The sequence below is a fragment of the Pelophylax lessonae genome, assembly GCF_965119305.1.
Source record: "Pelophylax lessonae genome assembly, contig: HAP1_SCAFFOLD_1372, whole genome shotgun sequence".
Taxonomy (NCBI): domain Eukaryota; kingdom Metazoa; phylum Chordata; class Amphibia; order Anura; family Ranidae; genus Pelophylax; species Pelophylax lessonae.
This window is the reverse complement of record NW_028119024.1, coordinates 1-16,000: the sequence shown is the minus strand read 5'-3', so window position 1 is coordinate 16,000 and position 16,000 is coordinate 1. Positions and strand designations below refer to the sequence as shown.

Below are 16,000 nucleotides of genomic sequence, written 5' to 3'. Positions count from 1 at the left end.
TATTACCCCTCCCCCACCCTCACTGTATATTACCCACCCCCCATATATTACCCCCCACTGTATATTACCTCTCATATATTTCTGCCCCCCACCATTTATCAGCTAATTCAACCAATCCAACCCGGATCCTGTGGTTTGTTGGTCCCTCCCCCCACAATATGCCCCTCCCACCACATACCCCCATATACTACCCCTCCCCCACCACATACCCCCTATACTACCCCTCCCCCACCACATACCCCCTATAGGTGGTCCCCGGGGTTACTAATGGAGGGAGAGAACCGGAAGTGAGGAGAAATCTCCCCCTAGGAAGGGAAATTCACTCCTAGAAGATTTCTCACCCATCCCCCCCCCCAACATTCTCACCCATCCCCCCCCAACATTCTCACCCATCCCCCCCCAACATTCTCACCCATCCCCCCAACATTCTCACCCATCCCCCCAACATTCTCACCGATCCCCCCCTACATTCTCACCCATCCCCCCAACATTCTCACCCATCCCCCCCAACATTCTCACCCATCCCCCCCAACATTCTCACTGATCCGAGGGGAGTGGGGGGGGAGGGGAGGTCATGCAGCTTCCATCCTGCTGAGCACACAGGACTGTTCATTTTGTTATCTCAGCGTGTCACCTGCAGGGGGAGGAGCTTGCTTTATTTCCATCCACACAGCTGATTGGCTGAGAGGCGGTCACATGAGGCTGGCAGCGATCAGCTGTTGACTGTACATAGGGGGGGGGGGGAGGGGATGGGAGGAGGGGGAGGGGATGGGAGGAGGGGGAGGGGACTGCTCTCTTCTATACATCACACAGGAAGGAATTGTGGGAAGTTTTTGGGGCCAAAATATTCTTCCACCTCCCTTCATATCGATTCTATCTCCTGTACAACAATCACATTGTATCCAATCACAGATAAGCCCCCCCCCCCCATCACACAGATCAGTGACAACCCCCCCACAACACACATCTCCTGCAGACACCGCTACTGGCCCCCATAAAAGGAGGGATCCCCCAAACAAACGACCCCCCCCCCAGCAATCCACCCGAGGGAAGCTGCTCAACTACTTCAATGATATGAGCACTGGGGGGGGGGGGCTGAGATCCGACTACAGGAGACGTTCTGGGGGGGGGGGGGGGGTCTGAGATCCGACTACAGGAGACGTTCTGGGGGGGTCTGAGATCCGACTACAGGAGACGTTCTGGGGGGGGGGGGGGGTCTGAGATCCGACTACAGGAGATGTTCTGGGGGGGTCTGAGATCCGACTACAGGAGATGTTCTGGGGGGGTCTGAGATCCGACTACAGGAGATGTTCTGGGAGGGGGGGGGGGTCTGAGATCTGACTACAGGAGACGTTCTGGGGGGGGGTCTGAGATCCGACTACAGGAGACGTTCTGGGGGGGGGGGGTCTGAGATCTGACTACAGGAGACGTTCTGGGGGGGGGGTCTGAGATCCGACTACAGGAGACGTTCTGGGGGGGGCTGAGATCCGACTACAGGAGATGTTCTGGGGGGGTCTGAGATCCGACTACAGGAGACGTTCTGAGGGGGGGGGGTCTGAGATCTGACTACAGGAGACGTTCTGGGGGGGGGGTCTGAGATCCGACTACAGGAGACGTTCTGGGGGGGGGGGGGTCTGAGATCCGACTACAGGAGACGTTCTGGGGGGGGGGGGGTCTGAGATCCGACTACAGGAGATGTTCTGGGGGGGGATCTGAGATCCGACTACAGGAGACGTTCTGGGGGGGTCTGAGATCCGACTACAGGAGACGTTCTGGGGGGGGGTCTGAGATCCGACTACAGGAGACGTTCTGGGGGGGGGGGTCTGAGATCCAACTACAGGAGACGTTCTGGGGGGGGGTCTGAGATCCGACTACAGGAGACGTTCTGGGGGGGGGTCTGAGATCCGACTACAGGAGACGTTCTGGGGGGGGGGTCTGAGATCCGACTACAGGAGACGTTCTGGGGGGGTCTGAGATCCGACTACAGGAGACGTTCTGGGGGGGGGTCTGAGATCCGACTACAGGAGATGTTCTGGGGGGGGGGGCTGAGATCCGACTACAGGAGACGTTCTGGGGGGGGATCTGAGATCCGACTACAGGAGACGTTCTGGGGGGGGGGTCTGAGATCCGACTACCTACAGGAGACGTTCTGGGGGGGTCTGAGATCCGACTACAGGAGACGTTCTGGGGGGGGGGGTCTGAGATCCGACTACAGGAGATGTTCTGGGGGGGTCTGAGATCCGACTACAGGAGATGTTCTGGGGGGGGGGGGCGGGCTGAGATCCGACTACAGGAGACATTCTGGGGGGGGGGGGTCTGAGATCCGACTACAGGAGATGTTCTGGGGGGGTCTGAGATCCGACTACAGGAGACGTTCTGGGGGGGTCTGAGATCCGACTACAGGAGACGTTCTGGGGGGGGGGGTCTGAGATCCGACTACAGGAGATGTTCTGGGGGGGTCTGAGATCCGACTACAGGAGATGTTCTGGGGGGGGGGGGCGGGCTGAGATCCGACTACAGGAGACATTCTGGGGGGGGGGGGTCTGAGATCCGACTACAGGAGACGTTCTGGGGGGGGGGGGCGGGCTGAGATCCGACTACAGGAGATGTTCTGGGGGGGGGGGGGCTGAGATCCGACTACAGGAGATGTTCTGGGGGGGTCTGAGATCCGACTACAGGAGACGTTCTGGGGGGGGTCTGAGATCTGACTACAGGAGACGTTCTGGGGGGGGGGGGGTCTGAGATCCGACTACAGGAGACGTTCTGAGGGGGGGGGGGTCTGAGATCTGACTACAGGAGAAGTTCTGGGGGGGGGGGTCTGAGATCCGACTACAGGAGACGTTCTGGGGGGGTCTGAGATCCGACTACAGGAGACGTTCTGGGGGGGGGGGGTCTGAGATCCGACTACAGGAGATGTTCTGGGGGGGTCTGAGATCCGACTACAGGAGATGTTCTGGGGGGGGGGGGTCTGAGATCCGACAACAGGAGATGTTCTGGGGGGGGGTCTGAGATCCGACTACAGGAGACGTTCTGGGGGGGTCTGAGATCCGACTACAGGAGACGTTCTGGGGGGTCTGAGATCCGACTACAGGAGATGTTCTGGGGGGGGGGGGGTCTGAGATCCGACTACAGGAGATGTTCTGGGGGGGGGGGGTCTGAGATCCGACTACAGGAGATGTTCTGGGGGGGGGGGGTCTGAGATCCGACTACAGGAGATGTTCTGGGGGGGGGGGTCTGAGATCCGACTACAGGAGACGTTCTGGGGGGGGTCTGAGATCCGACTACAGGAGACGTTCTGGGGGGGTCTGAGATCCGACTACAGGAGATGTTCTGGGGGGGGGGGGGCTGAGATCCGACTACAGGAGACGTTCTGGGGGGGGGTCTGAGATCCGACTACAGGAGACGTTCTGGGGGGGGGGGGTCTGAGATCCGACTACAGGAGACGTTCTGGGGGGGGGGTCTGAGATCTGACTACAGGAGATGTTCTGGGGGGGGTCTGAGATCCGACTACAGGAGACGTTCTGGGGGGGGGGGGTCTGAGATCCGACTACAGGAGACGTTCTGGGGGGGGGGGGGTCTGAGATCCGACTACAGGAGACGTTCTGGGGGGGGGTCTGAGATCCGACTACAGGAGACGTTCTGGGGGGGGGGGTCTGAGATCCGACTACAGGAGATGTTCTGGGGGGGGGTCTGAGATCCGTCTACAGGAGACGTTCTGGGGGGGGTCTGAGATCCGACTACAGGAGACGTTCTGGGGGGGTCTGAGATCCGACTACAGGAGACGTTCTGGGGGGGTCTGAGATCCGACTACAGGAGACGTTCTGGGGGGGGTCTGAGATCCGACTACAGGAGACGTTCTGGGGGGGGGTCTGAGATCCGACTACAGGAGATGTTCTGGGGGGGGGGGGGGTCTGAGATCCGACTACAGGAGATGTTCTGGGGGGGGGTCTGAGATCCGACTACAGGAGACGTTCTGGGGGGGGTCTGAGATCCGACTACAGGAGACGTTCTGGGGGGGGTCTGAGATCCGACTACAGGAGACGTTCTGGGGGGGGGGGGGGGGTCTGAGATCCGACTACAGGAGACGTTCTGGGGGGGGGTCTGAGATCCGACTACAGGAGATGTTCTGGGGGGGGGGGCTGAGATCCGACTACAGGAGACGTTCTGGGGGGGGATCTGAGATCCGACTACAGGAGACGTTCTGGGGGGGTCTGAGATCCGACTACAGGAGACGTTCTGGGGGGGGGTCTGAGATCCGACTACAGGAGACGTTCTGGGGGGGGGGTCTGAGATCCGACTACAGGAGATGTTCTGGAAGGGGGTCTGAGATCCGACTACAGGAGACGTTCTGGGGGGGGGGGTCTGAGATCCGACTACAGGAGACGTTCTGGGGGGGGGGTCTGAGATCCGACTACAGGAGATGTTCTGGGGGGGGGTCTGAGATCCGACTACAGGAGACGTTCTGGGGGGGGTCTGAGATCCGACTACAGGAGACGTTCTGGGGGGGGGGTCTGAGATCCGACTACAGGAGACGTTCTGGGGGGGTCTGAGATCCGACTACAGGAGACGTTCTGGGGGGGGGTCTGAGATCCGACTACAGGAGATGTTCTGGGGGGGGGGGCTGAGATCCGACTACAGGAGACGTTCTGGGGGGGTCTGAGATCCGACTACAGGAGACGTTCTGGGGGGGGGGGTCTGAGATCCGACTACAGGAGACGTTCTGGGGGGGGGGGGGTCTGAGATCTGACTACAGGAGATATTCTGAGGGGGTCTGAGATCCGACTACAGGAGACGTTCTGGGGGGGGGGGGTCTGAGATCCGACTACAGGAGACGTTCTGGGGGGGGGGGTCTGAGATCTGACTACAGGAGACGTTCTGGGGGGGGGGGGTCTGAGATCCGACTACAGGAGACGTTCTGGGGGGGGTCTGAGATCCGACTACAGGAGACGTTCTGGGGGGGGGGGGTCTGAGATCCGACTACAGGAGACGTTCTGGGGGGGGTCTGAGATCTGACTACAGGAGACGTTCTGGGGGGGGGGTCTGAGATCCGACTACAGGAGATGTTCTGGGGGGGTCTGAGATCCGACTACAGGAGACATTCTAGGGGGGGGGGGTCTGAGATCCGACTACAGGAGACGTTCTAGGGGGGTCTGAGATCCGACTACAGGAGACGTTCTGGGGGGGTCTGAGATCCGACTACAGGAGACGTTCTGGGGGGGGCTGAGATCCGACTACAGGAGACGTTCTGGGGGGGTCTGAGATCCGACTACAGGAGACATTCTAGGGGGGGGTCGGAGATCCGACTACAGGAGACGTTCTGGGGGGGGGGGTCTGAGATCCGACTACAGGAGATGTTCTGGGGGGGGGGGGGGTCTGAGATCCGACTACAGGAGATGTTCTGGGGGGGGGGGGTCTGAGATCTGACTACAGGAGACGTTCTGGGGGGGGTCTGAGATCCGACTACAGGAGACGTTCTGGGGGGGGGGTCTGAGATCCGACTACAGGAGATGTTCTGGGGGGGGGGGGGTCTGAGATCCGACTACAGGAGATGTTCTGGGGGGGGGTCTGAGATCCGACTACAGGAGACGTTCTGGGGGGGGGTCTGAGATCCGACTACAGGAGACGTTCTGGGGGGGGGTCTGAGATCCGACTACAGGAGACGTTCTGGGGGGGTCTGAGATCCGACTACAGGAGATGTTCTGGGGGGGGGTCTGAGATCCGACTACAGGAGATGTTCTGGGGGGGGGGCTGAGATCCGACTACAGGAGACGTTCTGGGTGGGGGGGGGTCTGAGATCCGACTACAGGAGACGTTCTGGGGGGGTCTGAGATCCGACTACAGGAGACGTTCTGGGGGGGGGTCTGAGATCCGACTACAGGAGATGTTCTGGGGGGTCTGAGTATAGGAGATGTTCTGGGAGGGGGGGGTTCTGAGATCCGGCTAGAGGAGACATTCTGGGGGGGGGGGGGGGATCTGAGATCCGACTACAGGAGACGTTCTGGGGGGTCTGAGTATAGGAGATGTTCTGGGAGGGGTGGGGTCTGAGATCCGGCTACAGGAGACGTTCTGGGGGGGGTCTGAGATCCGACTACAGGAGACGTTCTGGGGGGGGTCTGAGATCCGACTACAGGAGACGTTCTGGGGGGGGGGGGTCTGAGATCCGACTACAGGAGACGTTCTGGGGGGGGTCTGAGATCTGACTACAGGAGACGTTCTGGGGGGGGGGTCTGAGATCCGACTACAGGAGATGTTCTGGGGGGGTCTGAGATCCGACTACAGGAGACATTCTAGGGGGGGGGGTCTGAGATCCGACTACAGGAGACGTTCTAGGGGGGTCTGAGATCCGACTACAGGAGACGTTCTGGGGGGGTCTGAGATCCGACTACAGGAGACGTTCTGGGGGGGGCTGAGATCCGACTACAGGAGACGTTCTGGGGGGGTCTGAGATCCGACTACAGGAGACATTCTAGGGGGGGGTCGGAGATCCGACTACAGGAGACGTTCTGGGGGGGGGGGTCTGAGATCCGACTACAGGAGATGTTCTGGGGGGGGGGGGGGTCTGAGATCCGACTACAGGAGATGTTCTGGGGGGGGGGGGTCTGAGATCTGACTACAGGAGACGTTCTGGGGGGGGTCTGAGATCCGACTACAGGAGACGTTCTGGGGGGGGGGTCTGAGATCCGACTACAGGAGATGTTCTGGGGGGGGGGGGGTCTGAGATCCGACTACAGGAGACGTTCTGGGGGGGGGTCTGAGATCCGACTACAGGAGACGTTCTGGGGGGGGGTCTGAGATCCGACCACAGGAGACGTTCTGGGGGGGTCTGAGATCCGACTACAGGAGATGTTCTGGGGGGGGGTCTGAGATCCGACTACAGGAGATGTTCTGGGGGGGGGGGCTGAGATCCGACTACAGGAGACGTTCTGGGTGGGGGGGGGTCTGAGATCCGACTACAGGAGACGTTCTGGGGGGGTCTGAGATCCGACTACAGGAGACGTTCTGGGGGGGGGTCTGAGATCCGACTACAGGAGATGTTCTGGGGGGTCTGAGTATAGGAGATGTTCTGGGAGGGGGGGGTTCTGAGATCCGGCTAGAGGAGACATTCTGGGGGGGGGGGGGGGATCTGAGATCCGACTACAGGAGACGTTCTGGGGGGTCTGAGTATAGGAGATGTTCTGGGAGGGGTGGGGTCTGAGATCCGGCTACAGGAGACGTTCTGTGGGGGGGGGGGGGTCTCACAGCCAATCTCTGATTGGATACAATGTGATTGCTAGGATGTTTGGTGCACAATATCTGTCACTGCAACTGCATTCAAGGAGGATCTGTCCTGTCACTGTGTATGGGCTCTTGGGGGATGTAGTTCTGGAGGTGTCTGTTGGGGGATGTAGTTCTGGGGGGGTATTTGGGTGGGGCTTATGGGGGTTGTAATTCTGGGGGGGGAGGGACTGTTGGGGGATGTAGTTCTGGGGGGGGTCTGAGATCCGACTACAGGAGACGTTCTGGGGGGGGTCTGAGATCCGACTACAGGAGACGTTCTGGGGGGGGTCTGAGATCCGACTACAGGAGACGTTCTGGGGGGGGGGGGGTCTGAGATCCGACTACAGGAGACGTTCTGGGGGGGGGTCTGAGATCCGACTACAGGAGATGTTCTGGGGGGGGGGGGCTGAGATCCGACTACAGGAGACGTTCTGGGGGGGGATCTGAGATCCGACTACAGGAGACGTTCTGGGGGGGTCTGAGATCCGACTACAGGAGACGTTCTGGGGGGGGTCTGAGATCCGACTACAGGAGATGTTCTTGGGGGGGGGTCTGAGATCCGACTACAGGAGACGTTCTGGGGGGGGGGGTCTGAGATCCGACTACAGGAGACGTTCTGGGGGGGTCTGAGATCCGACTACAGGAGAAGTTCTGGGGGGGTCTGAGATCCGACTACAGGAGACGTTCTGGGGGGGGGTCTGAGATCCGACTACAGGAGACGTTCTGGGGGGGGGGTCTGAGATCCGACTACAGGAGACGTTCTGGGGGGGTCTGAGATCCGACTACAGGAGACGTTCTGGGGGGGGGTCTGAGATCCGACTACAGGAGACGTTCTGGGGGGGGGTCTGAGATCCGACTACAGGAGACGTTCTGGGGGGGGGGTCTGAGATCCGACTACAGGAGACATTCTGGGGGGTCTGAGATCCGACTACAGGAGACGTTCTGGGGGGTCTGAGTATAGGAGATGTTCTGGGAGGGGGGGGGGGGTCTGAGATCCGGCTACAGGAGACATTCTGGGGGGGGGGGGGATCTGAGATCCGACTACAGGAGACGTTCTGGGGGGTCTGAGTATAGGAGATGTTCTGGGAGGGGTGGGGTCTGAGATCCGGCTACAGGAGACGTTCTGTGGGGGGGGGGGGGGGGTCTCACAGCCAATCTCTGATTGGATACAATGTGATTGCTAGGATGTTTGGTGCACAATATCTGTCACTGCAACTGCATTCAAGGAGGATCTGTCCTGTCACTGTGTATGGGCTCTTGGGGGATGTAGTTCTGGAGGTGTCTGTTGGGGGATGTAGTTCTGGGGGGGTATTTGGGTGGGGCTTATGGGGGTTGTAATTCTGGGGGGGAGGGACTGTTGGGGGATGTAGTTCTGGGGGGGGTGTTTGGGGTGGGGCTGTTGGCAGTTGTAGTTCTGGGGGGGTGTTTGGGGGGAGGGGCTGTTGGGGGATGTAGTTCTGGGGGTGTGGCTACATCTATAGGAACTGACCTATCAGCCTTCTCCACGGAACATTTCCAGCTGATGAGGTCACAGGGGGAATGGGAGTGATAGAAGGTAATATAGGGGAGGGGACATGGGGGTGGAGTTTGGTAATGACCCCAGGCCTGTGATGGGCGTGGTTTGGCGTAGGGGCGTGGCTGGGACACGGTTTGGCGCTGATCTCTCTCCTCCTCTACAGATCTCCTTCCTGCGGATCTTTCCTCTAATAAGCGATAATGGGGAGGATCTTCCTGGATCACATCGGAGGGACACGCCTCTTCTCCTGTGCCAACTGCGACACCATCCTGACCAACCGCTCCGAGCTCATCTCCACCCGCTTCACCGGAGCCACGGGTCGGGCCTTCCTCTTCAATAAGGTAAGTCTGGGATGGGGGAGGGGTCATGTAATCAGGAAATGCTGAATTTATTGTGATGGGATCTCCTCTTACTGATACATTGTTACACTGACATCCAGCAAGTTTTATGGAAGAGTTCCTGCATTAGGGGTGTCTGGTGTAACCCCCACCACCCCCCCATCTCCATAACACCCCATCTTACCCTGACTGACTGTCCTAGTCTCTTCTGCTCGGTGTCTCCGCCCTCTATGACATCACGCCCCATCATTTAGTGACCGCTGATTGGATTGTAGGATGGCGGTGTCAGTAGAGGGTTCGGAGTGAAGCTGCTAAATCTCGCAGAATGGAGCTTTACAATGGAGAACCTTCCAGCTGACCTCTGGCCCTGACTCCTTCTCCGGGCCCTGGCTCCTTCTCCGGGCCCTGGCTCCTTCTCCGGGCCCTGGCTCCTTCTCCGGGCCCTGGCTCCTTCTCCGGGCCCTGGCTCCTTCTTCGGGCCCTGGCTCCTTCTCCGGGCCCTGGCTCCTTCTCCGGGCCCTGGCTTCTTCTTCGGGCCCTGGCTTCTTCTCCGGGCCCTGGCTCCTTCTCCGGGCCCTGGCTTCTTCTCCGGGCCCTGGCTTCTTCTCCGGGCCCTGGCTCCTTCTCCGGGCCCTGGCTCCTTCTCCGGGCCCTGGCTTCTTCTCCGGGCCCTGGCTCCTTCTCCGGGCCCTGGCTCCTTCTCCGGGCCCTGGCTCCTTCTCCGGGCCCTGGCTCCTTCTCCGGGCCCTGGCTTCTTCTCCGGGCCCTGGCTCCTTCTCCGGGCCCTGGCTCCTTCTCCGGGCCCTGGCTCCAACAATTTACCCTGTGCTTTATATACACACATACATTCACATCAGTCCCTGCCCAAGGAGCTTACAATCTAAGGTCTCTAACTCACATTTGTACACATACTAGGACCCAATATACAGTATCTCACTAAAGTGAGTACCCCCCTAAGTGAAAATGTCCAAATTAGGCCCAAAGTGTCATATTTTGTGTGGCCACCATTATTTTCCAGCACTGCCTTAACCCTCTTGGGCATGGAGATCACCAGAGCTTCACAGGTTGTCACTGGAGTCCTCTTCCCCTCCTCCATGATGACATCACAGAGCTGGTGGATGTTAGAGACCTTCCCCTCCTCCACCTTCCGTTTGAGGATCCCCACAGATGCTCAATAGGGTTTAGGTCTGGAGAGATGCTTGGCCAGTCCATCACCTTTACCCTCAGCTTCTTTAGCAAGGCAGTGGTCATCTTGGAGGTGTTTGGGGTCGTTATGTTGGAATACTGCCCTGCCCCCCAGTCTCTGAAGGGAGGGGATCATGCTCTGCTTCAGTATGTCACAGTACATGTTGGCATTCATGGTTCCCTCAATGATCTGTAGCTCCCCAGTGCCGGCAGCACTCATGCAGCCCCAGACCATGACACTCCCACCACCATGCCTGACTGTAGGAAGACACACTTGTCTTTGTACTCCTCACCTGGTTGCCCCCACACACGCCTGACACCATCTGACACCAAATAAGTTTATCTTGGTCTCATCAGACCACAGGAGATGGTTCCAGTAGGCTTCAAAGAGACACTGTCACCTTACCCATGCATGCAGATTGTAGAAAGAACATCTCCTGGGTGCTTTATCTTTATCTGTTCTCCTCCCACCTCCTCTCTTCTCTGCAGTGGAGGGGAGGGCCGGCACAGCTGGGTATGGAGGAGCATTTCGCCTGCTTCCTTGTTAGTGCTGGGGCCCAGCAGCCAATCACTAGGCCTGAGCACTGTCACATGACTGGAAGAGTTATGTCACCCTTCCCCCAGGTACTGACACAACCAACGTCTGCTCCAGGTACAGAGGGGCGAGGGAGTGCAGGTAAGATGTGTGTATAGGGGTGGGGGGTCCCCTTATATTGGCCATTATATCCATGACTAGGTCAGACTTCAGCCTGGAACACACTAATAGTTTTTTTTTCAGGGTTGAACTCCAAGCACAACAGTGTGACATTAGTACAGCAATCTCCCCTGATGAGCCGTTGTGTTCTGACAGGGGAATGCCCTACCCAACCCCCTCCCCCCGCCAGAACACTCCAGTCAGCTGCTGGTTTTCCAGCATGCCCATCCAACAAAAGCTGGACTGGCTGACATACACACTAGCCAAATGTTGGATGTTTTTTATTGAACCGGCCGATGTCTCCCGACATTCGTCCCGTCTGTAATAAGCTTTAGCCATTTGGTGACTTCACAGTTCAGATGAGAAAACAAGCGACTGCGACAGTCATTCACGGTGTGCCTCGAGAGGTGTCTGTGCAGCCAAAAAAAATAGTGCTGATAAGTCTGATGGCTGGTATCTGTAGTCCTTCAAAGATGGATGACCAAAAAATTTGTATCAACATAAAAAAATGTATTGGTCTATAATGACACCAACATTGCCGTTATCCCAAAGCGGTACAAGAAGGCCGTATCCACTCCCAAAGCGGTACAAGAAGGCCGTATCCACTCCCAAAGCGCTACAAGAAGGCCATATCCACTCCCAAAGAGCTACAAGAAGGCCGTATCCACTCCCAAAGAGCTATAAGAAGGCCGTATCCACTCCCAAAGAGCTATAAGAAGGCCGTATCCACTCCCAAAGCGCTACAAGAAGGCCGTATCCACTCCCAAAGAGCTATAAGAAGGCCGTATCCACTCCCAAAGAGCTATAAGAAGGCCGTATCCACTCCCAAAGAGCTATAAGAAGGCCGTATCCACTCCCAAAGAGCTATAAGAAGGCCGTATCCACTCCCAAAGCGCTACAAGAAGGCCGTATCCACTCCCAAAGAGCTATAAGAAGGCCGTATCCACTCCCAAAGAGCTATAAGAAGGCCGTATCCACTCCCAAAGAGCTATAAGAAGGCCGTATCCACTCCCAAAGCGCTACAAGAAGGCCGTATCCACTCCCAAAGCGCTACAAGAAGGCCGGATCCACTCCCAAAGCGCTACAAGAAGGCCGTATCCACTCCCAAAGAGCTACAAGAAGGCCGTATCCACTCCCAAAGAGCTACAAGAAGGCCGTATCCACTCCCAAAGCGCTACAAGAAGGCCGTATCCACTCCCAAAGAACTACAAGAAGGCCGTATCCACTCCCAAAGCGCTACAAGAAGGCCGGATCCACTCCCAAAGCGCTACAAGAAGGCCGGATCCACTCCCAAAGCGCTACAAGAAGGCCGGATCCACTCCCAAAGCGCTACAAGAAGGCCGTATCCACTCCCAAAGCGCTACAAGAAGGCCGTATCCACTCCCAAAGAGCTATAAGAAGGCCGTATCCACTCCCAAAGAGCTATAAGAAGGCCGTATCCACTCCCAAAGAGCTATAAGAAGGCCGTATCCACTCCCAAAGCGCTACAAGAAGGCCGTATCCACTCCCAAAGCGCTACAAGAAGGCCGTATCCACTCCCAAAGAGCTACAAGAAGGCCGTATCCACTCCCAAAGCGCTACAAGAAGGCCGTATCCACTCCCAAAGCGCTACAAGAAGGCCGTATCCACTCCCAAAGCGCTACAAGAAGGCCGTATCCACTCCCAAAGCGCTACAAGAAGGCCGTATCCACTCCCAAAGCGCTACAAGAAGGCCGTATCCACTCCCAAAGCGCTACAAGAAGGCCGTATCCACTCCCAAAGCGCTACAAGAAGGCCGGATCCACTCCCAAAGCGCTACAAGAAGGCCGGATCCACACACCAGATGCTGTAGAGGAGAAGGGGGATAATGCTCCCGGCCAGACACTCAGTCCCCATGGCGGGAAACCAAACCAGATCCTGCTGAGGTGGTGCTGTAGAACGCCCATTAGGCAGTGATCATGGAGTGCGGGGATAGGCCAGTCTGCTTTTAACTCTGTGCAGGACAGTCAAGTTCCTCCACCTCAAACTCGCTCATCCATGTCTTTATGGACCTTGCTTTGTGCACTGGTCCCAATCATTTGCTGGAGGGGGGGTTATGGTGTGGGGTTGTTTTTCAGGGGTTGGACTTGGCCCTTAGTTCCAGTGAAGGGAACTCTTAAGGCGTCAGCTTACCAAGACATTTTGGACAATTTCATGCTCTCAAATTTGTGGGAGGAGTTTGGAGATGGCCCACCCTGTTCCAACATGACTGCACACCAGTGCACAAAGCAAGGTCCATAAAGACATGGATGAGCGAGTTTGGGATGGAGGAACTTGACTGGCTGCACAGAGTCCTGACCTCAACTTGAAACAATATAGTATATATCATTCTAAATGATGCATACAGCTAGGGCCAAAAGTATGTGCACCCCCCTCCAAATGATGGCGTTCAGGTGTCTCCAGTAGAGGGTCCTGGCAACCCTCCATCATCTGAGGACATTGTAGACAATGGTGCTCTTCCAGCCTTGTGGTAACAGTTTGGTGAAGACTCTTTTCTGTTCCAATAAGCTCCTATATGTGTGATGGTCCGAGCTCCACAAACCTTTTACCGTATATAGAAACGTTTTATAAACCTCCCCACACACTGATAACATTGCTATTCATCATCAATGTCTACATTTTCTTCCCTTCAGCTTATGTACAAAAAACCCTGATTGTGTGTCTCCGCCCCCCAGGTTATCTCTTGCCCCGTAGATTGCTTTTCTCCACCCCTCTAGGTGATCTCTTTCCCCGTAGATTGCTTGTCTCCGCCCCTCCAGGTGATCTCTTGCCCCGTACATTGCTTGTCTTCGCCCCTCCAGGGGATCTCTTGCCCCGTACATTGCGTGTCTCCATCCCTCCAGGTGATCTCTTGCCCCATAGATTGCTGGTCTCCATCCCTCCAGGTGATCTCTTGCCCCGTACATTGCTTGTCTCCGCCCCTCCAGGTGATCTCTTGCCCCGTACATTGCTTGTCTCCATCCCTCCAGGTGATCTCTTGCCCCATACATTGCGTGTCTCCATCCCTCCAGGTGATCTCTTGCCCCTTACATTGCTTGTCTCCGCCCTCCAGGTGATCTCTTGCCCCTTACATTGCATGTCTCCATCCCTCCAGGTGATCTCTTGCCCCGTACATTGCTTGTCTCCGCCCCTCCAGGTGATCTCTTGCCCCGTACATTGCTTGTCTCCGCCCCTCCAGGTGATCTCTTGCCCCGTACATTGCTTGTCTCCGCCCTCCAGGTGATCTCTTGCCCCTTACATTGCTTATCTCCGCCCCTCCAGGTTATCTCTTGCCCCGTACATTGCTTATCTCCGCCCCTCCAGGTGATCTCTTGCCCCGTACATTGCTTATCTCCGCCCCTCCAGGTGATCTCTTGCCCCGTACATTGCTTATCTCCGCCCCTCCAGGTGATCTCTTGCCCCGTACATTGCTTATCTCCGCCCCTCCAGGTGATCTCTTGCCCCGTACATTGCGTGTCTCCGCCCCTCCAGGTGATCTCTTGCCCCGTACATTGCTTGTCTCCATCCCTCCAGGTGATCTCTTGCCCCGTACATTGCTTGTCTCCATCCCTCCAGGTGATCTCTTGCCCCGTACATTGCTTGTCTCCGCCCCTCCAGGTGATCTCTTGCCCCGTACATTGCTTACCTCCGCCCTTCCAGGTTATCTCTTGCCCCGTACATTGCTTATCTCCGCCCCTCCAGGTGATCTCTTGCCCCGTACATTGCTTATCTCCGCCCCTCCAGGTTATCTCTTGCCCCGTACATTGCTTATCTCCGCCCCTCCAGGTGATCTCTTGCCCCGTACATTGCGTGTCTCCGCCCCTCCAGGTGATCTCTTGCCCCGTACATTGCGTGTCTCCACTCATCCATGATAATTTCTCCAGTAAAGTTTCTCTTCTCTTCTCCCCTGCAGGTGGTAAATTTGCAGTACAGTGAAGTCCAGGACCGGGTGATGCTCACCGGCCGTCACATGGTACGAGACGTCAGCTGCAAAAACTGCAACAGCAAGCTGGGCTGGATCTACGAATTTGCCACGGAGGACAGCCAGCGCTACAAAGAGGGGCGTGTCATCCTGGAGCGAGCCCTGGTGCGGGAGAGCGAAGGCTTCGAGGAACACGTCCCGTCCGACAATTCCTGAACTCATTCTCCACCATTCTTTGCTTTCAAACTCTCTACGATGTCTTTGCATACACTGTTACCTTCGTCTCCGAGTCGCATCGATGAGATAGAGGAACTGAGAAAGGCCTGCTCAATTATTTCACCTTTTACGTTATCTGCAACCTCCAGCAAATCTTTCCACTAATGCCAACAGTTTAATTTCACCCCAATACCCTGGGGCCCCTCCCCCATGGGGGCCCCTCCCTCCTAGGGGCCCCTATCTGCCAATCTGGCAAATGCCTTATATTATTGATTGTTTTATTTGTAATCTTTTCCTGCCGTTTGTGTCGATCGATATCTCCTTATTTGTTCTCCTTTCAGCAGCCTCTTATCACGCAGATCAGCTTGTAATGCCGAATTTTCAGGGTCCAGTGTTTTGCGGGTGCTTGCGCTGGTCAGCGCCTCATAGAGCAGCTGGGGGTTATGGGGTTCCTCTCCACCTGCCCCCCGTCCTTCGTCATCTCCCGGGTGTGCCGCAGTGTGGATTTCTAGCAGCAAAAAAAGAGAAAAATTCTATATATTGAACTGCAGTTTGTTTATTGGAAGTGATGTAGAATCTCTCAGTAGTCGTGTGATAAATAAATTCTGTCTCTCGTGTCACCGTTTCTAGATGTTTTTTTTTCATGTGTGGGGACACCGTGTTCTGTATGTGGCCAGAAATGGAGAACGCATCTCAAATACGATACTAAAAAAGTGAATCTGCCCTCCCAAACTTCTCTTTTCTATCTTGTGTCTTACACACTCCTCTCCTGAACATAGTGCCCACCTTCACTCTCTCCACACTCCTCTCCGGAACATAGTGCCCACCTTCACTCCCTACACACTCCTCTCCTGAACAAAGTGTCCACCTTCATT

General features: G+C 56.8%; 1 protein-coding gene across 1 annotated transcript; it reads left to right on the top strand.

Moving 5' to 3' along the window:
• The first annotated feature begins 8,909 nt into the window (after nucleotides 1–8,909).
• YPEL5 (yippee like 5) lies at nucleotides 8,910–15,273 on the top strand. Its single transcript, XM_082276530.1, has 2 exons — nucleotides 8,910–9,114; nucleotides 14,901–15,273. Exons 1-2 carry the CDS (start codon nucleotides 8,974–8,976, stop codon nucleotides 15,123–15,125), a joined length of 366 nt encoding a protein of 121 aa, XP_082132656.1. The 5' UTR covers nucleotides 8,910–8,973; the 3' UTR covers nucleotides 15,126–15,273.
• Nucleotides 15,274–16,000: the final 727 nt, after the last annotated feature.

Excerpts from the sequence above, each read along its gene's own strand:
- YPEL5 (XM_082276530.1), top strand. The coding sequence starts at position 8,974 with ATGGGGAGGATCTTCCTGGATCACATCGGAGGGACACGCCTCTTCTCC. Across the intron at positions 9,115-14,900 it reads GGGCCTTCCTCTTCAATAAG|GTGGTAAATTTGCAGTACAG; the intron begins GTAAGTCTGGGA and ends TCTCCCCTGCAG.